Source organism: Tympanuchus pallidicinctus, unplaced genomic scaffold (genome assembly GCF_026119805.1).
Source record: "Tympanuchus pallidicinctus isolate F22 unplaced genomic scaffold, pur_lepc_1.0 scaffold62, whole genome shotgun sequence".
Classification (NCBI taxonomy): domain Eukaryota; kingdom Metazoa; phylum Chordata; class Aves; order Galliformes; family Phasianidae; genus Tympanuchus; species Tympanuchus pallidicinctus.
Genome location: NW_026294783.1, coordinates 190,961 through 218,443, shown reverse-complemented (window position 1 = coordinate 218,443; position 27,483 = coordinate 190,961). Strand labels below are relative to the sequence as shown.

Here is a 27,483-nt window from a genome sequence, read left to right as displayed (position 1 = left end):
GCACAGGTCACAGTGCTGCAGCCGCTCCATGTCGCGCATCAGCACCCATCGCACGCCCCCAACACACAGCGCGGGCTCAGCGCTCCGCCCAACGCGCAGGGGGCGCTCTGCGACGGGTGGGTGGCAGCGGAAGCGGAAGCAGAGCGAGGCTGGCGCCAACTCTGTCGTCCCGCCCGCTCTCACCCACATTCTCGCGAGATGTTCTCCCAAGTCTTTCTACAGGACCTCTCGCGAGAGTTACCCCTCTGCGCGCTCCTGAAGGTTCTCGCGAGAGTTTCGTGCCGATCGCCGACGGGGTGGACAAGATGGCGGCCACAACGACCATCTCCTTGGTGAGTCGCAGCCCACGCCGGCTCTGCTCCGTGCGACCCGGGCCGGATCGGGCGGGCGGCTCTCCTCGCCTCGGCCCTTCTCGGCTCGGCTTCCTTCGGGTCGTCCTGCGGCTCTCCGAGGCCCGGCTGCTGCTCGGGGCTCTCTGCTCGCCCCGCGCTGGATCGGGCCGGGGCTGCGGCCTGTTCTGGCGCTGCCGGCCGGGGCTGCGGCTCTGCAGGCCGGCACGTCGCTGCCGGTGCTCGAGGTTCGTTGGGGAATTAAGTTCTCGCCGTTGTCATAAGAGGATTTTAGCGTATTTTAGGATATTTTCCGCCCTGAGGCCTCGTAGCGTACGGCTCCGAGGTTGGGCTGTTGGCTTTAGCTCTGATGGAGGGGCTCCGTGCGCTGAGGCGTCAGTGTTTTTGTGTTTGCTGCCACGTTATCTGCTCGCGAAGGGATCCCAGTCCTGCCGGTCACTGTGGGAGTCCGTCGTGTTTTTGGAAGGTTCAGTAGATTTCTTCTCAAGGAAAGACCGCTGATGCGGTGTGAAACCAGAAGTCTCGCTTCAGAGGCTTGTTTGTTTCCTATGTGAGTGAAATCTCAAATTTTGGAAGTTAAATGCTTTGTTCAGGTGCCATTCAGCCTTTCTTGGACTGATTTGTTTTTGTTTTTTGCAAAATACAGAATTGTAAATGGAATTGTGTGAAATGGAAACATGAAACCTCTGCTGTGTCGCACCGCTGGGGGAACCTGTGGTGTGAAAACTGGATGCTGGGGAGCTACCCAAGGGGTGGCCGTGGTGCTGTGCCCCCCAGACACCATCTGATGCTCACAGCTTTGCCTGGACCACTGGAGTGACACAGCGGGATGCTTCGCAATGTTTTTGTGCTTTCTACTTCCTCACCCCGCCGTCGTTTTCTTTAAAACGTTGGATTTTTGTTGTGAACAGAACTGATTCTAAAGCTGTTAGCCTTGAGCCCACACAAGGGTCTGCCTTTGTACTATGAAGGAGGTGTTTCTTAGAGCCCTCCTTGTTTGACTTCGTGAATGTTGGCGCTCAGAATCAGGACTAAATACAAATAACTCACAGTTTGATTCTTGTCTTGTTTAATGAGGTCTTCGTTAGGTTAGGCAATTAGCCAAATTAATTCTGGGGATGAGCATTCAGGCTTTAAGCATGTAATGCTAAATTTGATTCCTAAGGTGATGAAGAATGAAAGGAATGTTGCGTTGCTCAGGAAATACAAGAGTGAAACGTTAGTTCTCCCTCAGAGCTGAGGCAGTGGCTGTCCTTTGTCTCCCAGCATGTTGTTTCAGCCAATTGCTCTGCTGTCCCTCCATGTTTTGGTCCCTGGATGTTTTAAAATAGCAGCATATACCTTTTCAATGGGAAAGTAACGTGGCAGCTTTAAAACAGCAAGCCTCCATCTGGTTCTGCTGCATGCAGTGCAGTGGTGGGGTGGCTGCAGTCAGGCTGTCAGAGCCACAGTTCCATTCTGGAAATTACCTTACAACACAGACAGAAAAGCAATGGAATTGTTTCAGAGATTCTATGTAGGTACGCGTTACCTATTTATATTACCTGCAGTAGTAAGATTTCACACTGTGAAATCAACTCCTGGGTCGCTTGCCTTCAGATTTGGTGCTTGGATTGACTCTTCTTGGGAGCAGCACGCAGTAAGCATGAGGAGTTGCATTATTTCTGTTTCGTTGCCTTGTAACCCTGAGCATTCAAGCTGAAGTCTGTTAGCTCGCAGCGTCAGTTCCCACTCAGAGGGCTGTAATCCTGTCGCAGACAAAGCACTGCGTGGAGCCCAAGCCGGCCTTAATGATCCTGGTGTTACTCTTGTAACACTGAGAGTTAACTTTGGCTCTATGACATTCAATTCAGTGTAGGTTCCTCTAATGGCTGTCCGTGGCAGCAGCAGCTGGGAGGCAGCATTGATGTGTGGGTGAACGCCAGAAATTGGCAGCAGCAGTCCTGGGGCTGAAGGGACACCTGAGCTGGTGATGGGGATGGGAGATGAGGAACGGCGCCCGTGCTTTGGGTTTGTGACTGCTTCACAAACAGAGCGCTCGGGAGTTGCAGCAGGCTGCCCACGGGGGTGATGGAGGCCCGTTCCACGCAGCTCTCAGAGATGTGGATGTGGCATGAAGGGATTTTTAATGGTCTGTGTGGTTTTTGTGTGAGTTTTGTTCTGATCTTATTGGGAACCAGCTGGATCGACCATCCAGCACGGTGTTAATTCACTGGGCTTGGAGGCACTGCGTGTCTGTACTGACCCACACTTGTTTCTAGTCCTTAAGATCCAGACTGAGTTGAACATCCCAGCCGTCAGTCGTGCTGTGTGATCAGTGGCACCTTTCCTTCCGAGTTTGGTGTTGGTGCCCCTGGCTGCTTCAGGTCTCCCCTCTGTGCTGGCAGGGAGGCTGCTCTGATGTGCCTGGGCTCAGGCCAGTGCTGCTGCACAAACTGCTTCTCTCAGTGCAGCTGCAGTGCTTTTCTGCTCAGGGCCAATTGAGATTTGGTGGCTGGCTGGAAAGGCTGGAGGGTGAAGGAAAAATAAGTTCAGTGAAGACAAACAAATGGAGCTCTGGGGTTTTGCAAGCACAGGTTTTGTTCCCAGCTTACTTTCTGAGTGGGGACTTTCAGAGCATGGGCTCTGCTGTTGTACTGGAAGCAGTTAGTTGGGAAAACAGTAAAAAATGGAAAGGGGAGGATGTTCCTTTGTCAAAAGCAACACATCTTTTAAGGAGATTGAATTGGGTGTTATAAATCCTGTGAAAGCTGCACAATGTCGGATCGCTTTCATGTTCATTGCGTGCTTATCTGGTGCCACAGATTTACCAGGCATTCAGTTCACATTGTTGAATGCTTTTTATGTAAACATCATGTCGTTTCAGCAGACAAATCTCTTTTCGTTTGGCTTCTTCCATCCCTCCTTCCCCAGCTTGCTCTTTCCCTGATCTCTGTGTCACTGAGAAAATGGACCCTCATTTCCCACACCTGAACTTCACGTAGACGCTGGCTTTGTACTGAGCTGATCTTCCAGCTCTAACCTTCTGATGCCACACGCAGTCAGCTGGCACCAAAGCTCTGTCAGGACGTTTCCTTACCCACAGTGTTTCTGTTATTTACCTGGGGCAGCTCTGCTGTTTCTTCTCCTCCATCTGCATTTACTTCTCAGCACTTCTTTTGGATCCCTTCATCCCTGCTGTTACTGTAGGCCGTGTGTCTCTGCTTGCAGGACAGGCAGACAGGTGACGCAGTGTTTCACGTGGCATGGTGTCTGAATTGGCATCTCTTCCTTTCTTGCCACGGCCCACGTGTCAGTCAGGCTGAGCAGTGTTTGAGTGCCCAACGCTGAGCCCTTCTCAGCTGTTCTTTAGGGCCTGGACAGCAGCAGGTGCACCTGCACCATGCAGACCTGTGCTGCGAGAGCAGTGCTGTGGGAATGTTGCACGTTGCAGCTTGGACTGTTGGCTCTTGATGTCATTTCATTGCAAATGCTGCCTTAGTGCAGTACCTCTGGGTGCCCCAGCATGCTGCCGTGCAGCCAGCTCTGGGCCTTGTCCTCCCAGCTGCTGTGCTTCGTGGCTGGCACACTGACGCTCCATTGGGCAGTCGCAGCCAAGGGGCTGAGATCACAGAGTCACACAATGACTGGGTTGGAAGGGACCCCAAGGATGATGAAGCTCCAACCCCCACCACAGCAGGGCCACCAACCTCCCCGTTTCACAGCAGCCCAGGCTGCCCAGGGCCCCATCCAACCTGGCCTTGAACACCTCCAGGGATGGATGGGGCATCACAGCCTCTCTGGGCAGCTGTTCAGCCCCTCACCACTCTCACAGCACAGAACTTCCCCTGACATCCAACCTCCAGCTGCCCTGATGGTGGTCAGGAGGGCAGTGCTTACTGCGTGTGAAGGTAACACCCAGAACAGTGTTGGTTTTAATGGCTCAGTTCTGGTGCAGCTGGGAGTCGTTTACAAAGCATGGTGAGAAATGTGTCAGGGGATCGTGGTTCCTGTGTGTGTGTGTTTTGAGGACTGCGTTTGCAGAAGTTGGACTTGTGTTGAGTTTGGAGCTCCAGGAGAACTGAGTATGCTGCCAGATAGCATCACTGAAGCATGCTGTAGAATTTCCTTCTTTGCTTCAATGAAACAAATGTTGCTCACACAAACATGTGGTTACTGAAGCGCTTTGGGCACAGGATGTCTGGGGACGTTTAAATGCCTGCCTGCTCTGTGTGTAGCACACCTGGCAGTGCTGATGGAAGGACCTTGCATGTGCTGCACACTTTGTGTTTTGCAGCACGTTCGTTGCACTCCCTGCCGTGGCGCCGACGGGTGCTGCTGAGCTCCCATCCTGGTAGCAGCAATTTGGGGTGAGGAGCAGTAAAAGGGCGCCATGCACACAAGGGCTTGCAGAGTTTGAGTTGCAGCTGCGAGCCAGAAGCTGAGGTGGTGGCTGTTGAGCCGAGGTGGTGGTGGTTGAGCCGAGGTGGTGGTGGTTGAGCCGAGGTGGTGGTGGCGGTTGAGCCGAGGTGGTGGTGGTTGAGCTCAGGTGGTGGTGGCTGTTGAGCCGAGGTGGTGGTGGTTGAGCTCAGGTGGTGGTTCTTGTGCACGTTGAGGTCTTTTCTGGGAGTTAAATCTGTCGTGCACATGAAAGCACTGCCTTTGTCACAGCCTTGGGCTGCTGGCTCTGCAGCCTCACTGCTGCGGGGCTGTGCGATGTGAGCAGGCCGTGATGAGCACAGCCCTCCAGCCGCTGATGTGAGCAGAGCGAGGAATAACTACTTCTATAACAAAGTACTTTTAGTGAAGCTTCTTGTTGCCGATTTACTCCTCAAGTATCATCAGTCCTTTTTCCACTCCTACCTTATTTCATCTCCTGTGTCGCTCACTTGCTACGGTTCCTAAAATAAATGAGCCTCTGTTTTTGTTTTCTCTTGTGTGTGTTTGTACTCCAGGGAGGTTCTGAGCCCTGGAGTAGATTTCCAGGAGATGCGCCTGAACTCTTGGAGTTCAAACCAGTCAAAGGCCTCACGGCGCTCAGAAGCAGCATCCGTAGCACCAGGTGTACTCTGTGTTTCTCTCTGTGTGAAGGCAGCTCGCGTTCTCCCTCCTGCTGGCAGTGTGACACACGTTCCTGTTGCTCTCTGCTGTTGGATGAGGCAGTTTGCAGGGGTTGCGGTGTGAAGCACAGCCTGCTTTCCCAGAGCTGCTGTCCCCCTGCTGCCTGACAGCTCCACCTGCATCGTGCCGAGGCTTTTCCTGGTGCTGTTGTTACCCTCACACGCTTGGGAAGCACATTGGCTTTTTTTCAGTGTTCCGTGGTCGCAATGAATCCTGGAGACGGCGAAGCCTTCCTGCCCTGCACAGATCGCCGTTGCCGTATGGCTTTGCTGATTGCTTCCTGTTCTCAGTTGTAGTGTGGGCCCTGCAGTGCTTCCTGCTGATCAGCCGTGTGCTCCTTAGTGGTTCCAACTGCCGCTGTTCTTATTTGTGCATCAGCTTTTCTTTTTGCTCTTTTTGATTCACCCCAGGTCTCTGTGTGTTATTTCATGGTGTTGTGAACTGCAGTCCATGCAGTCCAGCGAAGCAACTGCAACTCCAGAATGTTGTGTTCTGGTGTTCGTGCAGAGGGTTTTTACATTAGGAGAGTTTATTTCACGTCTGCTTGATGTCTGTTATACCAGAAAATGCTCACAACTCCCTTAGGATGAGCTCGAGGCTGAGACACAGTCAGGATCTGCTGTGCAGCAGGCTGTGGATGACCTAGGGCATCTCTGGATGTCACTGAGCTCGCCCTGCAGCTCTGTTGGCTGTCCTGGTGTGCAGCTTGCTGCCCTGCTGGGAGGCAGCATGCAGGCAGCGTGCAGTGGTACTCTGACACTTGTGGCTGAACTGGGAGGAACCTTTCAGTGGGTGAAGTGGCTGCTCTGTGGGTGAATGGCTTACGTTCATGCTTTGTGTCCCTATCTGAGGTTTGCTCCGTGGTAATTTTTACACTGGTAGCACTTTGCATGCGGAGGGAGGTCCATTCAGCCTGGTACCTCTCTGCTGCCAGGCAGGTGGGGATATTTGTCCATTCTGGAATTCTCAGTTGGGTTGGGAGGGGAGCTGAGTTCTGCTTTCAGGAATGATGCAGGCGGAGCTGACAGGAGCAGCAGAGCAGGGCAGGTGTGTGGCTTCAGGCCCGGGGTGCAGTCCTGGTGTGGGATGGATGGCTGCAGCTGTGATGCTGCGGTGCTGTGATCCGTTCTCACTCCTTCCTCTGAGTCTGCAGGAAAGCAGCTTCTGCCATGGTGCGGTGTGTCTGTGTGAATGGAAGTCAGAGCAGGTCTGCACAAGGAGTGAGCAGGATTCTGTTGGGAAGATGAGCACCGTTTACCTCGTGGTAAGGAATCCCCAGTCCAGCAGGGTGCTCTGTCAGCTAGGCTGGAGTGGTCCCCATAGTGAGGCCTACAGCAGGGGTGGGTCTGGCTGTGAGGCTGCCTCAGGACCAGCCTGAAGTCGGAGCATCACTGAGGGCATTTTCCAGATGTGTTCTAAACACCGACAGGCACGGGGCACAGACACTTCTAGAAGTCTGTCTTAGAAGGAATGCCACCCCGCTTTGTGCCCAGGTTGAGAAACAAGAAGTTGGTGAATGAGCTGGCTAAGCACCAATTAGCAGTGCTTTCCCCCAGGTCTGCTGGTGGGAGGACGGGTGGCATCGCTGCCTCCGGAGAAGGGAGCTGCAGTCCTGGGGCAGCCCCAGGTGTTGGTGCAGAGCTCTGTGCTGGCTGTGAATGGAGCAGTGGGCCTTGGGGTGCAGCTGGGGGTGCCAGCCCTCAGGGGAGGCACTTGGTGGCACTGGTGTTAAGGATTGCTGCGTCTGAGCTGCTCTGGGCGCAGGTGGAGTTGGCGGTTCTGTAGGTGAGCAGGATGCAGAGGAGGCCCTGAGCCGAGAGGCCTTTCTTCCACCTTTCTCAGTGGAGGGCTCGAGGATGGCTGTGTTGGCTCTGTACCTCAGGGTGTCTGCTGAGAACACAGATATGTGGCATTTGCCTTCTCTCTGCTGTTCACCTCTTGAACTTGGCAACCTCTGTTATTTCCACGGCAATTTAAAAATCAAATCATTAGCCTGGATTGAGAGTAACACAAAGGTACTGGAGCTGCATTGGTGTTGAGGTGGTGTCCATCACTGCCATGGAAGGAATTTGGCTGGTTAAGTGTTGGAACGTTCTCGCAGTGCGTGTGGCTCCTTAGGGGGACGAGTGTGTGCTGTGCCTGAGCCCCCGTGCTGGTGCTGGCTGTAACACAGCCCTGCATCTCACAGGGAGCTGCAGCAGCAGCCTGCTATCACTGCTCTGCTTGTGGTGGCATAAAGAGAACGCAGTGAAGTGCAGAGTTTGCGTGCAGATGCGGCGTGGATCTTTTGCTTTTGGCAGAGCGAGGCGTCAGGTGATCCCAAGAAGCAGCTCTTTGCTGGTCTCTGCTCACTCGATGCATCAGTGAGATCCTTCCTGTGGGGAGGACCCCGGTGTGTCAGAAGCGTTTGTGCCTGCAGGGGAAAACTCTTCTCTGTCAGTCAGTGCTGGGTTTGAATGGATGGGACCAGGTGAGCAGAAGGAACGGCAGCACTGCTGCTAAGCTGCTGGTTACTTCCATCCAAACTGTTGTTTGTTCCTGTGGGATGGCTTTGTTGCTGTGCCAGGAGAGCTGCTCTTGTTGTACTGACTGAACCTGAGCGGGTTTATTTCTTTTTCTTTTCCTTTTCCCCAGTACTGCTCTTGTTGGAGACCGCTGACACGTTCTGTATCTGTAACTGCAGAACTGAGGTACGCATCAGTAGGCTTTAATGATGAGCATAGCAGTGATGTGCTGGGGACTGCGAGGGCAGGGGACGTGCTAAGAACACGAGTTGGTAGGTGCTTAGCAGGGAGCCATGTGTGCCTTAGGGAGGTTTGTTGTTACCTGACGTGGTAAAAGAATGGGTTGGCTGTTTCACAGGAAGGAACCTTGGCATAAAACACGGCATGAAGGCAGTAGGACACCTTAAACCCAAAGAAGGATTTCATACATCAGTGATACCGTGAGAAGTTAGTGCAGGAGCCCAGCAGCTCCTTGTGTTGAGCGAGGGACTTTGGATGTGCAGCTCATGTGTGTTGTAGCAGGGATGAGAACAGTGGTGGTGTGACTTGGGACCTACAGCAGTGTTTTAATGTGGAGAACTGAGGGAACATTGAAGAAGAGAAACTGAGGGTAACAGAGCGGTGTGAGGAGTGATGGAGAGAACGGGCGATGATGTTTGGCGGAGCAGGGGGTGGGATGGAGGTGGTAGAAGTGAAGGCTGGGAGCTATTTAATTTTTCTTTGTTGCAAATGTGACGGCTGGGGAACTGTTCAGATTGAGCTGCCAACCTGTTTGTCACCTTGTGGTTGGATGGTGCTCCGTGGGAAGGGGCCTCAGCTTTCCTGTTGCAGAGCAGGTTTCCATGATGCACCAGCAGGTTTGGGAAGGCTTTTTAGCCAGCGCTGGCACGTTGGCATTCTGGAAATACAAAATCTGCGTGGTTTTGTCAGAACAGCTTTTCCACGAGTGCTTTTCTGTTTCCTTAGGGTACAGAGTCCATTAAGATGGAAAATGGTCAAAGCACAGCAGCCAAACTGGGGCTCCCCCCCCTCACACCCGAGCAGCAGGAGGCCCTCCAGAAGGTGAGTTTACCCCACGTCGCTGTGTCTCGCACTCCATCACTCTTCTTCTTCGTTTGGTTTCACCTGTTTGGTTTAGTTTTATTTGCTTGACAGTTGCTATTTTTTGCTGTGTTTTGAAACACGCCTTTATTGTTACAAGAGCAGAGCTCACCTGCCAGCAGCGCGCAGGGGAAATGCGTGTGCTCCCTGTGCATTCACACCTTCAGCGTTGCACCCAAGGATTGCTTGGGTTAGCTTGCAGTTTAAAGATGATTCTTGGAGAGCACATCCTGGAATTACCATCGGGGTAGGAGCTGTAATTTGTTTTTTTATAAACCCAAATCGTAACGCCTTCAGATCACACTGCAATTCTGAGACGATGTGTAACCGCCACAGAGTTCCCGTGAGGAGCAGCCTTGCACCACGAGCAGTGGGATTCTGATATGCTCCAGCTCTCTCATTTCATCCACGCAAGGAGCATCACACGATATCTGTTGTCCCCTTATCCTCCTTTCCACGTGAGGACACCCAGCAGCACGCAGCAATTTGCAGTCCCACCCGAGCCCTAATGTAGATGAAACTTCAGTCCGGCTCTGTTCCTGGACCCGCTTTGTGCGGCTGGTGGGGAGCTTTACTGCTGACCTGCGGCCCACTTTGCTGCTGAGAGGAAAAGGGGAGAAAGAGAAGCAAAGCAGGGGCTGTGGGAGCTGTGGGGTAGGCGCCTTCCGCATCCTGGTGAGGTGAGGCTGGCGTTGCTGTGGGTAGGCTTCATGTGAATGTTCCCGTTGTGCTGAAGCTGCCTGTGTGTGTGTTTGGCTCACAGTGTGAGACGGCCTCGTTTCCTCTGGCTTCTCCGTAGCTGACAGATGTACATCCTCCCCTTGTCCATTTCCAGGTTACCGAAGCACGCGTCTCAAAGCCACGGTTTAGAGCCTACTGTTCCCTTGCACCTCCCAAACACGTGCAGCCATGGACAGCAGGTGCCTGAGGGGTTTTGGCTGAAAGTGTGTGGCCCGTGGGCACAGGCACGTCTGTGGGTGTTAGGTTTCCTTTGACAAAGAGGCACCGTTCTGACACCGCTGGTGTAACGCTTGGGCCTTGTCAGAGTTCTAGAAGACTGGGGAAAAAAAAAAAGAAACAAGAGGCATCAGCTTTGTGTCCATAGGCTAGGAGCTGGAATGCTGGAGCATTTCAGTGAGCGTGAGCAGTGGGTCCCTCGAGTCAGAAGAGGACAGATGCAGTGAGGCGAGGGAGGGGTAGCGCATAGCCGAGAGCCTGGGCACGGGCGTTAGGAGCCCCTTTCCCTTCCGTAGAACCTCTTTGTCCAGATGTTCTGAGTGGAAAGGATTTGAAGGAGGCAATCTGTGCTGCCCTCATCCCAGCAGGTAAGGTGCTGCGGTGGGATCTGAGGGGCAGAGGGAGGAAGAGGGGAAATACTGAGTGTGTAGTGCATGCTGCTTTCCTAACATTGCGCCTGCTGCAGATTGAGTCCATCCAACCCTCTGCTCAAGCATTATGCTGTATTTCAGGGCTTGCAACTCCGAGATGCAGACCGAGACGTTAGCGAGCTGCTGGCTGCTGCCTAACGTACCGTGCCGTAGTGCTTAGGGCTGGAGCACCAAAAAGCACCATTGGCAGCCAGTTGTGTGGTTCTGGGGAGCGATGGTGTGAAGTCGGACGTCGTTCCGTGTTCTGTGGTATCGCCTGGTGATTACAGAGCCTGTATTTCCTCGTAGGCAAAGAAGTATGCGATGGAGCAGAGCATCAAGAGTGTGCTGGTGAAGCAAACCATCGCCCACCAGCAACAACAGCTAACCAACCTGCAGGTGAGAGGCCTTCCCAGACGCTCTTTCTGTCTTACTCTCCCCAACAAGGTGGAGTTCTTTTTACACTTAGAAGCAGAGCACAGCCCTGAGGCATGCCCGGAGCCAGGTACAAGCACTTCTATTTCCACAGTGAAATCGAAGTATACTGCCTTCAGCCCTCTAAAGAAATGCCCTTTGCTCACCAGTACAAATTGCCCCCCCAACTTTCACGTATCCAAAGAGAAAATCGTTAAGAGTTTCTCTCCTGTTAGTTGGCCAAACACTTCTCAAAACTCCAGAAGCTAAAGAATTAGCTGTGGGTTTCCCCCTCAGCTTACACGTGAGGTGGTGTCTGGGGTTACTGAGATCAGTATCCTTTCACCATCTTTCCCTCTGCAGGGGAGGGTGCCCTCTCTCCTCTGTTGTTGACGTGCTGCCCCACTTCCTTCCCCTTCAGCCGGGTGCCCTGCCGGCCTCGCTGGGAAGTCATTGGCTGCTCCTGAAATTTAGGCTGCGATGCTTTCGTCCTGGGAAAGGATTGCAATTGAACTGCCATTTACATCTCCCTTCCGCTGGAGATCTCAACACGTCTCACTGCTTTCTATTCAGTTGGGAAGCCCAAAATAATGGTTCTGGGGTTCAGATGTGTTAATGAAGTGTCACTGTGGATGTGCTTGCCACGTTAGGCAGCTCCGGCCTGTCAGGGCCGTGCGTGTTTCTGAGTGGCCGCTCTAGTTCGAGGGGCTTCTTTTTAAATGCTGGGGGTGAGTCAACGACAGTGGTTGCAGAGGTTACTATTGCCTTGAGTCCCCCCTGGGAGAAGACCCTGCTTCCTGAGGCAGTGGCAGCAGCACAACTCCACCCTGACCTGGTGGCCTGGAATCTGCAGGGTCCCAGCGCTGGACAGTCCTTGGGACCAGGCAGTGAGGGGCGAGGAAGGAGAGGCCTCTCTCACAGGTTCCCTGTGGCGCCGCTCTGCTTGAGTTTGTACAAACAGCCGTAGTATGCTCAGCTCCAACAGACTGAACTCTGTCTTTACTGTCTTTCAGATGGCAGCAGTGACAATGGGCTTTGGAGATCCTCTCTCACCTTTACAATCGGTCAATAGACATATTCACTTCTTCTTGGGCACTTAGTCAGGGACTAGAATGGGGAAGTATGTAGCGGTGATACAATGCTCTTAATTCAACCCAGCACAACCCTCCCACTTACCCACCTGTTATGGACAAGCACAGCAAGCAGAGGCAAAGTGTAAACTCCCCAGAGGAAGACCCTGTGGGCTGAGTGCAGTCTGCTGGGACACGGGCAGTCGGGGCCCTGGAGTCAGTTGGCAAAGACAGCTTTAGATTTCGAACAGTACTGAACACACCTGTGAAATTGTGGGAGCTGCATTTCTAGGGACGCTGCAGTTCTGAGGTCCTGACCTAAAACTAACTGCCAAGGTAACTCAAAAAATGGGCAATTTCTTAACGAAGCAAACTGACAGCAGCAGAAACCTGGCAGCCGCAGTGCTGGGGAAGGCTGGGGCACTGCAGGCTCGCAGAACGTGCTGTAGCCAAGGTGTGAGAGTGTCCTCACTGTACGAATGTCCAGACTAGGGGAATACGGTATGTTTCAAGTCGAGCGAAAGCGTGGTGGAAGTGGCAGAAGAGCAGAGCTGCTCAGCTCACCTGTGTCTCTTTAGTGCTGCCGTCCTTGATGAGCCATCACAGAGGACTCGGTGGCTCTGATTACCTGGCATTATCCACCCCCCCCTTTCTCCTACATGTGTTGGACAGTGGCCGCTGCAGAAAGTGTCCCATAAGCTCCAGTCTGCATGCAGAGGTTCATTTGCAAGTATTTTCCATCTTGTTGGAACGTAACGTTTCTGTTTGGAGTCAAATGCATCTGGTGGCCTGTCCTCCAAAGTGTAAACCAAAAGTAAAACTGCCCGTTTCCCCTCCTGTAATGCTGTCGGGGGAGGTAGCGTGTCAGCAGGGCAGCCTAGATGAAACTGAAGGATGTGTGGAATGGAACAGGAGCAGGTATCTCAATGTGGATTCTGCACAGGCGGTTTCTGAGCCCCTGTGCCCAAGAAACCTTTACCAGTTAACGTAGATGCTTACTTGCAGCTTTAAGCCCACCGATTTTTGCTTAAATTGTATGGTTCATTAACAGATGGGCAGCAGACGAAAAGTACGTAGCGACGGCGTGGCAGGAAATGACTGATTTCTCACGAGGGGCAGAGTTGGCATTACGAATCCTTTCCCTCAGACTGCGGGCACTTGGAGAGAGTGCTGCTGGAGGGGCAGAACCTGGAGGCAGGAGCCTGAATCGCTGCATTTGGGCTCTGCCCAGCAGCTGCCCCTCAGGAGTGTAGGAAATGCAGATTGGCTGCGTCCAACACGTCCTGTGGGTGAGATTCCTCATTTCCTATGTGAAGGAAATATAGCCTGAGCTTCCCATTGGGATATCTTAGTGCCTGTCACTAAAGCTTCCTGTCTACTTAATCCTCCAAGCGTTACAGCTCGAGGTTTCAATTTTGCATCAGCAAGATGAGCACAATTTCCTGGCGTTGTTGTGTTAAAACTGAGGCTGGTGGTGATGGTTTTGCATCGCCTCCTGCACTTAAAAGCAGCATTCCGAGGTGATGTTTTGACTTCTCCTTAAAATCACCTTCATAAACACTTCACAACATTACACTGATGCAAAGATTAACCGGTGCCCGTGTGAGGAGGATTGCGGGTACCTGAAGCTCCGTTTGGAGATGGAGCAAGAGGATCAGTGGCCAGCAAAAACAACTTGATGTAGTCAGTGAAAGCCAATGCATTTCTGCCTGTGAGTTTCAGACACACAGGTGTACATTACGTCCTTCCCCCAAATTGGTGCTGCTGAACCGTGTCAGTGACCCGCGTGTGCCTGCAGCCGTGATATCTGTCTAACATTCTGCCTTTGTCAGTCCTGTTTGCCAATGCGTTCCAGATGTAACAGCCCTGATGTGGCCCCACCTGTTTCAGAATCCGTGCAGCAGTGCAAGATGTGCATCCTCTCCTAAAGGTCGCTGCCGTGGGAGGGGGCAGAGGCCGCATTTCTTGCCACTGTTGCACAGAGAACTGAAAAGAAGGGAGCGTGTTGATTTTAAACCCAGTCTTCAGAAGGTGGCGTTTGCCTCTGCCTGGCGCAGGGCTGCAGTGCCTTGTCCGAGAGCACCCTGCTTTTGTCTCACAGTCTGTGTCAGTGTGGTGAGGCACTTTGCTCAGGCACGGGGTCGGAATGGTGGTGGCTCTGAACAGATGAATGGATGCAGCGCACGCACTGAGGGTCTGCTGGGCACTGGCTTTCGTGCACCAAAGCTGGGAAGGTGGTGGAGAAGCTAGGAGACAACACGTCAGCTGTCGTGCTCGTGCCCTGGTCCTCCCAGCCACAGCACTGCAGAGCTGCTGACAAACGGCTGGTTTTTAATTGTGTGAAATACTTAAACCCAACCAAGAGGCAAGTTTAATATCGCTTCAGGAGCGGCCGTATGGGGTGAGAACCGTTCCTGTTTATAGCATCCCTGTTTTGTGCAGTGGTAGGAGTTGAACCTTCACCGCTTGTTTCCTCCCATGGTCAGGGAGAAGAATTCCTTCAGGTACGGTTCATGTCTACAGTCCCACCATTGTCAAAGATGGAACACTGCCCTTCTGCTCTGCCATGCGAGCCGTGGCGTCCCCAGACACGTCAGAGCTCATTGTGCTCATGCTTGTTACAGCATTCTGAAAGAGGGTTCACTCATCCAGGCCTCGATTGCAGACCCCTTCACCACCAGTGGTGGGGGTGACGTGGATGTCCAGCACTGCCCGCCTTTGAGCCAGGAATCGTGGTGCTGGGAAGGGAGAGGCATCGAGCTTAACGCTGCCTGCTCTGCTCCAGCCTGTGGGCCTTCCTGCCCCACGTTTGTCCCATCTGTTCCACGCAGAACAGCAGCACGGCCCTGTGCACACCTCCAACACAGGAGCTCAGTCCTGCTGGTTGTAGGGAGCTGCCTCTCCAGAGACTGCCCTTCTGCCTTGGTCCCAAGACGTGCTCGTAGGACGTGCTGGCCAAAGCTGTGACTTTAGTAGGCAGCGTCTTCCTAAGATAACGTTAATTGGTGTTAGCCATTCTAGCATTGCAATGTGGGTGAAAAATAATTGAAGGATACTGCTTGATTGGATACCTGCTTTAAGAAATGTCTGGATTTGTCTTGTAAACAGGTTTTCAGGCATACTTAGGAGAAAGTAGCACAGAGACCTTCTCTGCACCGAAACTGATAAGGGCGGAGCCTTGGGGGGCTGCACCACTATCTGAGCCAGTAACGACAGGCAGTGATAAGTACTAGCACCACACACTTAACTAAGAAGTTTCGTTTAACTTTTTTATTTTCTTTTCTTTTTTTTTTGTTTGTTTTTCCTTTAGCTTTTGTTTTGTTTTCCTTTTGCAATGTGCGGTGGAAGTGGTGCCTAGTACTGGATCTCATACTGCCTGGGGTGGGTGGAGGGGGAGGAGGAGGTGTGTGATGCTCGAGGGGGTGGGGAGGAGGTTCCCAATTCCAGGTCCTTTGCTGTCTGGGAGGATGGGGGGGGAGGGAGTGACCAGGTGGTGCCCAGTGCTGGATCTCTTGCTGCCCCATGAGGGAGGGAGCGGGAGGGAGCGCAGTAGTGCCTAGAGCTGAGACCTTTGCTGCCAGGAGGGGGTAGGCCGTCCTAAAATGAAGTCATTTCCTCCTCCTGCAAGCGTTGCTGGAGATGTGATCACGCTGGGGAGGGTCAGACCTTGTCACTGGGGTTGGAGTTAAGGCTCCTGCGGTGGCAGACCCCAGCAAAGATTTGACTGCCCCGGGAGTGAGCTGTACCGCTTATCCGCTCCAGCAGTCTGTGCATTGAGCAGGAAAATACTTCTTTATCACTGCGTGTGCCAGGCTGTGCTGCAGCCCAGTGAGGAGCTACTTGCTGTTGGGTCAGAGCTCCTGGGAGGGAAGGAGGAAGGGGAGGAGGTCCTGACGTCCGTGGCCACCCCCCGATCTAACCAGACAGTTCTTCTTTCCAATACAGATGGCAGCCCAGAGGCAGCGCGCCTTGGCCATCATGTGTCGTGTTTATGTGGGCTCCATATACTATGAGCTGGGAGAAGACACCATTCGCCAGGCCTTTGCCCCGTTTGGACCTATAAAAAGCATTGATATGTCCTGGGACTCTGTTACCATGAAGCACAAGGTTGGTCAGCAGCCCTTGAGACGCGTGTGTTTCTTTTCTCCAAGGCCTCACGGAATTGATCAAGGAGCAGAAGGAGCCTTTATTCCCATGGGTGGCTGCTTTAGTGCTCTGACTTGAGATGAATGTTCGTAGCTGCCTGCTCTACCTGGTTTGCTCGGGACTCTGTAGATGTGCACAAAAGATGCTGAACAGCTGGCAGCCCTGTGTGCAGTGTCTGTTAGGTCTCTAGGTCTGAGAGGCTCTGAAAACAGAACGAGTGGTCTTGGATCTGCACCTCAGCATGCAGGTTTCAGTTCTGATTCCTTTTCCTTGAAGTCCTATCAGGCCTCAACAGTCAGAATCGGGTAGATGGGAAGTCTTGGCTGTGTCAGCTGGCACCGGTGTCGAGACAAGGTGCAGCTGGCAGGGCTGAACACAAGCATCCTTCTGTCCTAGGGGTTTGCCTTTGTGGAATACGAGGTGCCTGAAGCTGCACAGCTGGCCTTGGAGCAGATGAATTCTGTCATGCTGGGAGGAAGGAATATAAAGGTGAGTAGCAGGCGTGCTCTGAAAGCTCTCAGCTCTCTTTACTGTGAATAAAGACTTTCTTGCCTAGAAGTGCTTCTTGTCAAGCTGTTCTGTAGAAGATAATCTGAAATCTTCCCTGGCAGATCTTCATTTTCAATGCACAGCGGCTGTTGGTCCCTCACCAGACCCCTGTAGCATGCTAATAAATCAGGAAACGTGTTCTTGTGAGCTGGCAGCGTTACACACGCGCACACCATGAGAATTTCTCGAGGACAAACCCAACGATGATCCCTGATGCTTCGTGCATCTTTGTGTACAGTGCAGCTGTGGGTGAGAGGTGGTAGCATCAGACTCCTGTTCCTCAGCAGAGTGAGGAACTTCGAGTACCACTCCACCCTTCAGCACAGACCAAAAAGAGCAGTAGTTGTAGCTGCATACGTTCAGGCAGTAACAGATGATCTCTAAAGGGTGAAACTTTGGAGAGTGAAATTTTGGAGTGAAAGTCAGTATTTTGTTGTGACTTATTTTTTCTATCTTGCATTTCTCGGATGCGTTTTTGCAGCGTGCTGCTTCCAAGGGCTTTTAGGGCTCTTTAAAAGAAGACCGTAAAGCGTCGCGTTTTGCTTCTGGGGTTGTTTTTGCATCCTGGAAGTTGCTTTTCTGCAGGTCAGGGAAAGAAACTGCTTATTGAGGGAAGCCGTGGTGGGAGGGAGGGCGCTCAGTGCAGGCTGTTCACACTTGAGGAATCGTGGTGCACGTTGTGTCCCAGAGCTGAGCGCCAGCTGTTGCCCTTGCTGGCACTGTGAGGGGTTGTGTGGTTTGAAGAGGAAGTGGTTGTTGCAGTGCTTGCCTGCTGTGTCTCAGCAAGTCGTGCTGCTGCCCTTCAGACTGCTTCACAGCCTGCTGTGTTCCCTGCAGGTGGGGAGGCCGAGCAACATAGGACAGGCACAGCCCATCATAGACCAACTGGCAGAAGAGGCACGGGCTTTCAACCGCATCTACGTGGCTTCAGTACATCAGGACCTGTCAGATGATGACATCAAGAGCGTGTTTGAGGCCTTCGGAAAGATCAAATCCTGCACGCTAGCCAGGGATCCCACAACAGGGAAACACAAAGGCTATGGTTTCATTGGTAAAATGGCTCTCTGATATTCGCTCTGGGGTAAAGGAAGTTGCTGGGATCGTCCTCGCCGATCTTAATTCAGTGCAAGAATTACTTGAAGCAGTGGGACAGAGATAAATTTGGAGCAGATAAGCACCTGTATTTAGAAATGTAATGAGTAGTCTCATGTTTTTACTCAGTATTTACTTGGATTAAGTGGTCTTACTGCATCTACTGTTCTCAACACCTCTGCAATCAGAGGGCTGAATTGAGCAGGCTAAGCAACGAGGGACTTCTTGCTGGAGCTCCCAAGTCATTTTTGCTTGTGTGTTCTTGGCTTGTTTTCTGTTTTTCACAAATACGAATCACATCTGTGCAGTGAGAGTGTTGAATTCGGAAGTTAAATATTCCTCCTTCTCATTGCAGAATATGAGAAGGCGCAGTCTTCTCAAGATGCTGTTTCCTCCATGAACCTCTTTGACCTTGGGGGTCAATATCTCCGAGTTGGTAAAGCTGTGACTCCTCCGATGCCTCTCCTGACGCCTGCCACACCAGGGGGATTGCCTCCAGCAGCAGCTGTTGCTGCTGCAGCTGCGACAGCAAAGATCACAGCACAGGTAAGACACAGGCCGGAGCCACCGAGGGAGGTGGGTGGTTATTGCCCCCCTACTAGAAAGAAGCACGCGTGCTCTTCCAGCCAGTTGTCCTCGCTAGTTTGAGTGGAGGCTCTTGGCCTTGGTCAGTCTGATTCCGGGACTCCACATGTAAAACTTGCCCAGGACACTTGTGAGCATCTGAGGAGAAGGATTTGGATGCGTCGGTGGATGAAAGATTCAACCTGAACCAGCAGTGTGCACTTGCAGCCCTGAGGGTCATCTGTACCCTGAGCTGCACCAAGAGGAGTGTGACCAGCAGGGCAAGGGAGGTGATTCTGCCCCCCTGCTCAGCTCTTGTGAGACTGCACCTGGAGCACCGCGTCCAGTTCTGGGGCCTCCAACAAAGAAGGAGATGGAGCTGTTGGGGGGGGTCCAGAGGAGGGCTGCAGAGATGACCAGAGGGCTGGAGCCCCTCCCCTATGAGGACGTGCTGAGAGAGCTGGGGCTCTTCAGCCTGGAGAAGGCTCCGAGGAGACCTTTATAGCACCTTCCAGTACCTGAAGGGGCCTACAGAAAAGCTGGGGAGGGACTTTTTATAAGGGCACGTAGTGACAGGATGAGGAGAAACGTAGATTTAGACAGACATTAGGAAGAAATTCTTTAAGTCATGGAATCACAGAATCCTGAGAGTTGGAAAGGACCTCTGAAGGCCGCCTAGTCCAATTCCCCTGCAGTGAACAGGACGCCACAGTTAGATCAGATTGCTAGGGCCTGATCCAGCCTCACCTTGGAAGTCCCTGGGGATGGAGCATCGACCACATCCCTGGGCAGCCTGTTCCAGCGCCTCACCACCATCACGGTAAACCCTCCAGCTGTGGGAGGCATCACAGTTGCAAGCACTCATCCTGCTGGGGGGGTCTTGAATCACCCGGGCATCTGCTGGAAAAGCAGAGCAGCAGGCAATCCAGGAGGCTCCTGGGGTGCACTGAGAACAGCCTCTCCCAACCAGGGGGCTGCAGAGCTGGACCGGTTGCTCACCATTGTAAATGAACTGATGGTGACATCAGGACTGGAAGCTGCCTGGGCTGCAGTGACTGTGCTTTGGTTGAGTTCACGCTCCAGAGGGTAAAATCAGGAAGCTGAACTTTAGGAAAGCTCAATTCCAGGTCCTCAAGGAGTGAGTCAACACAACACCCTGGGAAACTGTCTTCGTGGGCAAGGATGGTGGGTAAGGGCAAGAGCTGGCAGGTCTGTAAGGAGGCTTTCTTCAGGGCGCAGGAGCTCTCCGTCCCCAGGTGTAACAAGTCAGGAAAGGGAGGCAAGAGACCAGCATGGCTGAAGTGGGACCTGCTGGTCCAACTGAAGAGCAGTAAGAAAACGTACAGGCAGTGGAAACAAGGACAGGTGTGGTGGAAAGAATATGAGGAAGCTGCTAGGCTGTGTAAGGGTGGAAAGCCAAGGCCCAGCTTGAACTGAACTTGGCAAGGGATGCCAAAAACAGCAAGAGAAACTTCTACAGGTGCCTCAGCCAGAACAAGGAAGTCCAGGAAGGCGTCCTCTCCTAGTGGGTGACACAGGCAGGCTGGTGACAGCAGACCAGGAGAAGGCTGAGATCCAGCTCTTAAACAATTCTTTGTCTGGGTAGGCATGTCAGCAGTTAGCAAAGTGGTTATAGCAGAGTTAAAAGAATGCATTGGTGTGAATGGGCAGGCAGTTCTGAAAGCAGTCGTAGTTGCACGAGAGCAGTGCTGTTGGAAAGGACCCTTGATTGCACAGCAAAGTGGCAGTTGGCCAGCCGTGGCTTCCAGCTGTTCAGAAAGCAGGAAATGCAGTGGATTCAGCAGGGTTGGATGTCAGTGCAGCAGTTCTGGTGAGTCTCAAAACTGACTTTCTTCAAACTGAAGCTTCTGACTGACTGAAAGGTACTGATGGAACATTACCTTTCAGAGTAGGCCCTGTGCCTGTGTCTGCATTCCTTGCCTTGGGGGCACGATCTCCACCTGTATTGCTACAGCCCAAGAAAGCAGGGAAGCTGATCAGTAAACCCAGCAGGGCAAAAGAAATGGCAAGCGTGAGAGGGAAATTCTAAGTCAGAAATGCAGCTTTACTCTGGAATTCACACGCAAGCCAAGGAAGAAGAAAGCACCTCCATACTTAAAAGGCATTAGGAATAGAGAGGTTCTGAGCAGCAAAGATGGCTGTGACAGTCAGGTGGAAATAGCCCACCCTGAAGCAGAAGTCAAGAAACCTCTGTGAGCATTTAAGAAGAAACAAGGCAGTTAATGACCGAGATGGCAGCATTGTGACAGTCTGTGCAGCGCTGAATGCTCTCTGAAGGGTTCCTGCTCTTCATTAGGAGCATCCAGCAGAGTGGCCCAGGGTGCAGACAGGGTTATTGCGTCCTCCCTCGGTGCGTGGTGCGTGCAGGTCCTCTGCAATTAGTCTCATCAAGTCAGGGCTGTTACTGAGTGATGAAGGATTGTGGCACTTCTGTGTGAGGTAGTGGAAGACTAATTCTGTGATTAACCTGCAGTCTGCTCTGACCCCAGTGGTAGGGAAAGGGTGAAAACCAGCTTTCAAGGAATAAGAAACGTTGGAAGAAACAGCTGCCTCTTACATCTGCATGTTTTAGGACAGTATCCCTGCCCAATGGACACAACTTCCTTTGATAACAGTGCTGTTACACTTGATAAGGAGGAATGCTTGCTGCACATCAGCAGTTAGGAGCTGGGGGAGACCTATGAGCACGAGAGCAGCTGTCACTTAAGCAGTGGGGCTGCTGCAATGAGTTCTGAGGTGCACAGCCGGGTGAGGAGGGGTGGAAATGATGCTGCCTGCGAGCTGCTCGCCCTTCGCTCTCCTGGTGAAGCTGCTTCAAAGCTCTCCTTAATTGATCTCCGTTCACAGAAGTGTTCCTGGTCTTACTGTGCACGCTGGGAGAAGAATGCTAATTAAATTAGCTGGTAACACCACAGATGAGAAGCGTAATTAACGTGGAGTATAACTGTAATGGAAAGGAGAAATTAAATACTACATTTAAGGGCGAAAACCGCAGAATGTTTGCACTGATCTGTCAGAACTTGCAGGATCTCCATGAGAAAGAAAGAGAAGGATCTAGATCAGTAAATCATGGCTATGATAGCCTGGAAAGCAACAAAAAGTACTGGAACGTGCCTGGTATATCCCAGAACTCCTACAGTCTTATGGAAGAGTTCTCATTTAATCGGGTGTTCAACTGAAATGTTTCAGTTCTGGCCATCTACAGTCAGATGGGGAATATATCCTGTGGAAAATGGAAGATAGAAAGAAGTCCCACGGTGCTTCAGGAAAATGGAAACTGATATTCAGGGAGAAAATAGGGAAGGGAGCTGGAGTAGCTGTAGAAAAATGCTGAGAAGTGCAGCAGACCACAGTTCACGTGGAGGCAAAGAAGGCGAGAAGGTGTAAGAGAGAGCTGTGGACACAAGGAGGTGGTTGAGAAACTCTTGAATTATCAAGGCTGGAAGTTGGAAGCAAGTTTCCAATCATCGGTAGGGATGAAATTCAACAGGACTTCACCAGTAAAAATGGTGGTGGCAGAAGTTAACGATGCGATTTTCTCCTGTTCGGAAACTTCAGTCGGGATGTTGGTCTGCAGTTGCTGCGGTTGCACTCGACAGGGGGTGACTGGAGAGGTGAGATGCTTGGTTTGAGCCAACCTGGAGGCGTGCAGCTTTTGTACAGAACGCCGTGCTCGCTCTTGCCCTGCCCTTGTGCTTGCAGCAGTGCTTCTGGCTGCTCCATTCCTTGAATCAGACAAGGTACCTGGTGGAAGGTTAACTCTTAAGAAAACCTTCAGCAGCACGTGGAGCAAGCAGATGTTATTCCTCCTCTGAAATTGCCTGCACCTTGCAGAGCTTGTACCGGAACCCTTGGTGTCCTGGCAGCTTCCTAGGGGGAATGGATGAAAGTGAGCTGCAGGAGAAACATTCTCTTCCACAGTCTGATGTCTTCCAGTTCCTGTCTATGGCCTAAGTTCTTGCTTCTCTAGCAGCCCTGCAGAGCTGTCGTGCTCAGTCTCTATAGAGCTGGTATCAAGTGTGACAAGGGCTCGGCCTCAGCTGGATCCCCCTTTGCAAGTCTTAACGATGCAGAATTAACGCTTGCTTTTTCTTGCAGGAAGCAGTGGCAGGAGCTGCAGTTCTTGGCACTTTGGCCACCCCTGGGCTCGTGTCCCCTGCACTGACCCTTGCACAGCCACTGGGGGCGTTGCCACAGGCTGTGATGGCAGCACAGGCACCGGGAGTCATTACAGGTGCGTTTGCTGCTCCTTGTGCCACTTGTTGCAACTGTTACAAGCACTTCTCCCTAGCTGGAGTGGAGATTAAAGAGAACGTAAAGCTGAAATCCTTTTCCCTGCCTGTCCTTGGTGAGAACTGTAATTTGTGCAGCATGGCAGGAGTTGATGTTGGTGTGTAATAGATGCAGCAGGAGAGCATGAGCCCTGAGTGAAGCTGGGGGAGTGAAATGGCACCTCGTGCAGAGTCCTGCGCTCAGTCTCGCTCCAGGGCAAGTGTATGTGAATGTGTTGAGTGCTTATTAAGGCTTGTTGTTGGTGTGGAGCAGATAAAGCTATCCAGATGGCTTTATGGTCCTCCTTATCACCAGTTGATGTGTGTCTGAATGTTGCCAGACATCAGTTCTTAGTGCTACAACATTTGTTCCCTTGCAGGTGTTACTCCTGCCCGCCCTCCCATTCCCGTCACCATTCCCCAGGTGGGAGTTGTGAATCCCATCCTGGCCAGTCCTCCGGCTCTGGGCCTGATGGAGGTCAAGAAGGAGAAGGAAGAGGAGGAGGTGTTCCAGGAATCGGAGAGGCCGGAGATGCTGAGTGAGCAGGAGCACATGAGCATATCTGGCAGCAGTGCCCGTCACATGGTGATGCAGAAGCTGCTTCGCAAACAGGAGGTGAGTGCAGCACGGCTGCCCTGAGCTGCTGTCAGCAAGTTGGGCAGCTGGGTTTGTGCTAGAATATCCAAAGCTGGCTCTGCAGCTTTGGATGTGACACTGGCTTCCTGCAGCACTCGTAAGGTTGCTCCTCTTAGCTCGTGTGGGACCACAAAGGCTGCGTGCTCATCTTCTCTTTCTGCCTTTGGGAAGTTCTCTGGGTTTCTCTGGGAGTGCTGGCCGCTCACCAGGCCAGGAGAGGCTTGACTAGGAGGCCTTTCTGATTAAACCCTGTTTGCCCAGCATCATTACAAGGCCATCGGAGTTTGTTTTGGCTTGTGATTAAGGAAGTGAGACTGGCACGCTGTGACAGAGGCAACCTGTTCCAGGTTACTGAGTCCACCTTTTCCCTACAGTGTTCTACTTACAATGAAGCCATGAGGTGTTTGTAGAATGAAATTTCACCAAAGATAAATGAGAGAGAACAAGTTTGAATGGCAGAAAAGGCCTGCAGAGGAGAATTGTAGATTGTTAGGTCTGGAACACAGGCTGTGCTGGATCTCATCAGGTTTCTTGCTCAAGCATGAGCACCACTTGGTTCCTGTGCATGACTGAGGCATGCAGGTTCCCCAGGCTTTGACACTGAACAGACAGTGCTTCTTCTCTGTATGCAGAACAGGGATGATGCTCTGGCATCACGAGGGAGAACAGATGAGTTTGCTCGTGTGTGATCTTTATTTCTCAAAGACCAAATAATTAGAGATGTCCCAAACCTTCTGATTTAACAGGCAGCTTTTCTCTGGCAGGTGTCTTTCCCAAGTAATTTACTTGGCATACTTGAAAAAGCATTTAGCAGGATCAGAGAAGAGTCTTCAAACTGCACCATTCTCAGAGATGTTTTGTGTTCTTCAACCCAGACATGCCCTTCAGATTTTGCTGTGTTGAGCACACTTGAAGAGGCAGTTGGGCAGACGTGCGTAAAAGAACTGCAGCCAGTGTTTCTTACTTACACTGATCCCAAAACACTGTGGGCACCAGGCTGTGACATCAGGCAGAGCAGGCGGTGGGAGGAAGGCATGTGGTGGAGCCGGGTCTGATGCACAGAGCCGTGCAGAGGCTGTTAGAGGTGTTGCAGTCTCCATTCTTGTGGATGCTCAGAAGCCACGTGGGCTCGGCCCTTCCTGAGGGCTGGGTTTGACTGGAGACCTCTGGTTTTCCCTTGCAACACCCACAGTTGTGGGTGGTGCAGGGAGGAGTTTTGTAGGAGAGGGACTTAACGGAGGGGTATGTACCAAAAGGGGGCCACAAAGATGGTGAAGGGCCTGGGGCATCTCTGCTATGAGGAAAGGCTGAGTGAACTGGGTCTGTTCAGCCTGGAGAAAAGAAGACTGAGAGGGGACCTGATCCAGGTCTGTAAATATCTGAGGTGTGGGGGGCAGAATGGCGAGGCCAGACTGTTTTCAGTGGTGAGTGGAGACAGGACAAGGGGAAACGGCTGGAAACTGCAGCATAGGAAGTTGTGCAGCAATGTGCGAAGGAACGGCTGTGCAGTGAGGGGAGGAGCAATGGGACAGGCTGCAGGGAGGGGGGGAGTCTGTGGGTCCCAACGTGTCTCTATGGGTCCCAACGTGTCTCTATGGGTCCCAACGTGTCCCTATGGGTCCCAACGTGTCCCTATGGGTCCCAACGTGTCCCTATGGGTCCCAACGTGTCCCTATGGGTCCCAACGTGTCCCTGTGGGTCCCAACGTGTCCCTGTGGGTCCCAACGTGTCCCTATGGGTCCCAACGTGTCCCTATGGGTCCCAACGTGTCCCTATGGGTCCCAACGTGTCTCTATGGGTCCCAACGTGTCTCTATGGGTCCCAACGTGTCTCTATGGGTCCCAACGTGTCTCTATGGTCCCACTGTTCACTGGAACAGGCTGCCCAGGGAGGTGGTGGAGTCTCCTGCTCTGCAGATGTTCCAGACCTGCCTGGATGCCGACCTGTGCGACCTGCTGTAGGAACGGCTTTGGCAGGGGGTTGGACTCCATGAGCTCTGCAGCTCCCTTCCAACCCCTACAACTCTGTGATGCTGTGATTCTGTGAAAAGAATGTTGTGGGCACACTGAAAGGTTCATTTGTTGCCATGCCTGTAGTCTAAGGCTTGGTCAGCTGCTGCCTGATGAGTACTGTGTGCTGAACAGGGGCTGCGGGCATCAGCAGTGTTGTGTGCTCTGTGTGCTGGGAGTTGGGGTGATGGGGCTTGATGATCTTGAAGGTTTTTTCCAACCTACGTGATTCATTTTGTTATTTGAAGTTTTCGGGGGAGAAAACAGTTGGTTAAACTTTCTGTGTTATTCTGACACAAGAGAAAGTTGAAATGCGTGACAGTGGTGGAGAAGGTATCAAAGCAAAACAAGTAACTGGATAGCAACAGCATAAGAAAAATGGGATCTTCAGGCTACCCACCTTCAGAGATGGGGCACTGGCTGATGCTCGGCTCATCGTGAGCCAGCAGTGTGCCGGGTGGCCAAGGAGGCCGATGGCATCCCGGCTTGTGCCAGGCACAGTGCAGCCAGCAGAGCGGGAGGTGCTCATCCCTCTGTACTCAGCTGTGGGGAGGCTGCACCTCAGTGCTGTGCTCAGTGTTGGGTCCCCACTGCAGGCGAGACGCCGAGGCCCTGCAGCGTGCAGAGAAGGGCAGCGGAGCTGGGAGGGTCTGGAGCACAAATCCTATGGGGAGCGGCTGGGGGAATGGGATTTGTGCAGCGTGGAGAAGAGGAGGCTCAGGGGACCCCTATTGCTCTGCAGTGACCCGGGGCACTCAGGGAGGCTGTGGTGAGCTGGGCTCGGCCTTTGCTCCCGCGTAGCAGCGACAGGACGAGAGGGAATGGCCTCAGGCTGAGGCAGGGCAGATTTGGGCTGGATTTGGAAAAACTCCTGCTGAGGAAGCTGCGCTGGGCTGCACTGGGGGGCGGTGGAGTCACTGACCCTGGAGGGGTTGAAGGAACGGTTCGATATCCTGGGGACGTGGTTCTGGGGGCAGTGATAGGCGGGAGGTTGGGCTGCGTGATACGGATGTCTTTTCCAACCTTTGTGATTCTAAAAAGCACCCAGGATGGCTCAGCCTTTCTTAGCGAGACCAGCCTGCAACACAGCTGGCAGTGAATGAGATTTGTTCGTGTCTCTGACACCTGGGGAGAAAAGGTAGACATTTTTCCTTAAGAATTCCTTAAGGATTTGGGATGTTGACACTGTTGTCTTCATGGAATACACTTATGAGGATGTAACACTGGGAGATCTGGTGTACTAATTAATTTGTCCCGTTCCTTCTCTCTCCAGTCCACTGTGATGGTGCTTCGCAACATGGTGGATCCCAAGGACATTGATGATGACCTGGAGGGAGAAGTGACGGAAGAATGTGGCAAATTTGGGGCTGTGAACAGGGTCATCATCTACCAGGAGAAGCAGGGAGAAGAGGAGGATGCTGAGATCATCGTCAAGATCTTCGTGGAGTTCTCCATGGCCTCAGAGACTCACAAAGCCATTCAGGCTCTGAACGGGCGCTGGTTTGCTGGCAGAAAGGTGGTGGCAGAGGTGTACGACCAGGAGAGGTTTGATAACAGCGACCTGTCGGCATGAACTCTGCAGGAAGGACTCGGCCCCTGTCCCCTCTGCCTGTCTGTTTTTTTAGCCATGTGTAAAGAATGCTCCCACGTGGGCACAGATCTCTGTGATGTACTCGTAGTTTGGATAAAAGCACCAAGAAAGTTAACTTGTGTTTTTGTGTGTGTTCAAGGGACGAGCGCCCATCGGGTGCAGCCGCCTCAGCCTGCAGGAGTGGAGCCAGAGCCTGAAGAGGGGCCCTGCGTGCTCTTTGTGCTTCACGCTGGGGTCGCTGCAGAAGCACTCAGGATCCCGCCGTGCCTCAAGGGCTGGAGTTTGTGTTTGCTTCAGAAACGGGCCGATAGCTGGGCTGGAGGAGGGGGGGGGTCCCAGTGATACAGCAGTGCTGCTCAAATACTGTGAGCCAGATGGAGGAGAGCCGGGGCAGTGCCAGGAGGGCGCCTTCTTGCTGAGGACTTGCATGATGAGCTTCAGCTCCCGGGAGCCCCAGCGTGGAGCAGAGCCCAGAAGTGAAGCAGCTGCATCTTCTCGGTGTGTTGGCATCCTGTCTGCCCTGATCCACGGTTACAGCTCGCTTCTGTTGGTGTGTCAGTCACCCACACTGATTCTTCTTCCTTCCTGTGCCCAAACCGGTGTCAGCTCAGACCACCAGCATCACAGCTGGGGTGAAGAAAGCACCACGTGAGGAGCTTTTACTCAATATCCTTGTGTAAAGGGCAGTGAGGAGGAG

At 52.6% G+C, this 27,483-nt stretch overlaps 1 protein-coding gene and 1 long non-coding RNA gene across 7 annotated transcripts in view; one reads left to right on the top strand and one right to left on the bottom strand.

The window, feature by feature from the left end:
* The window catches only part of LOC128071941 (uncharacterized), a 144,235-nt gene that overhangs the window by 8,940 nt on the left and 107,812 nt on the right, over window positions 1-27,483 (bottom strand). The gene's annotated exons all lie outside the window — the stretch shown is intronic.
* On the top strand, window positions 184-26,901 carry PUF60 (poly(U) binding splicing factor 60). Of its 5 annotated transcripts, XM_052665185.1 has the most exons (12): window positions 184-332; window positions 8,921-9,016; window positions 9,891-9,975; window positions 10,732-10,821; window positions 11,850-11,900; window positions 15,852-16,013; window positions 16,449-16,541; window positions 17,439-17,652; window positions 18,049-18,239; window positions 22,377-22,512; window positions 22,930-23,165; window positions 26,469-26,901. In XM_052665185.1, exons 1-12 carry the CDS (start codon window positions 199-201, stop codon window positions 26,766-26,768), a joined length of 1,788 nt encoding a protein of 595 aa, XP_052521145.1. In that variant the 5' UTR covers window positions 184-198; the 3' UTR covers window positions 26,769-26,901. The 5 variants fall into 5 exon arrangements, with proteins under 5 accessions (XP_052521145.1, XP_052521146.1, XP_052521147.1 ...); XM_052665186.1 differs by lacking the exon at window positions 9,891-9,975 and having other exon boundaries at window positions 210-332; XM_052665188.1 differs by lacking the exons at window positions 184-332; window positions 9,891-9,975 and adding an exon at window positions 10,309-10,380.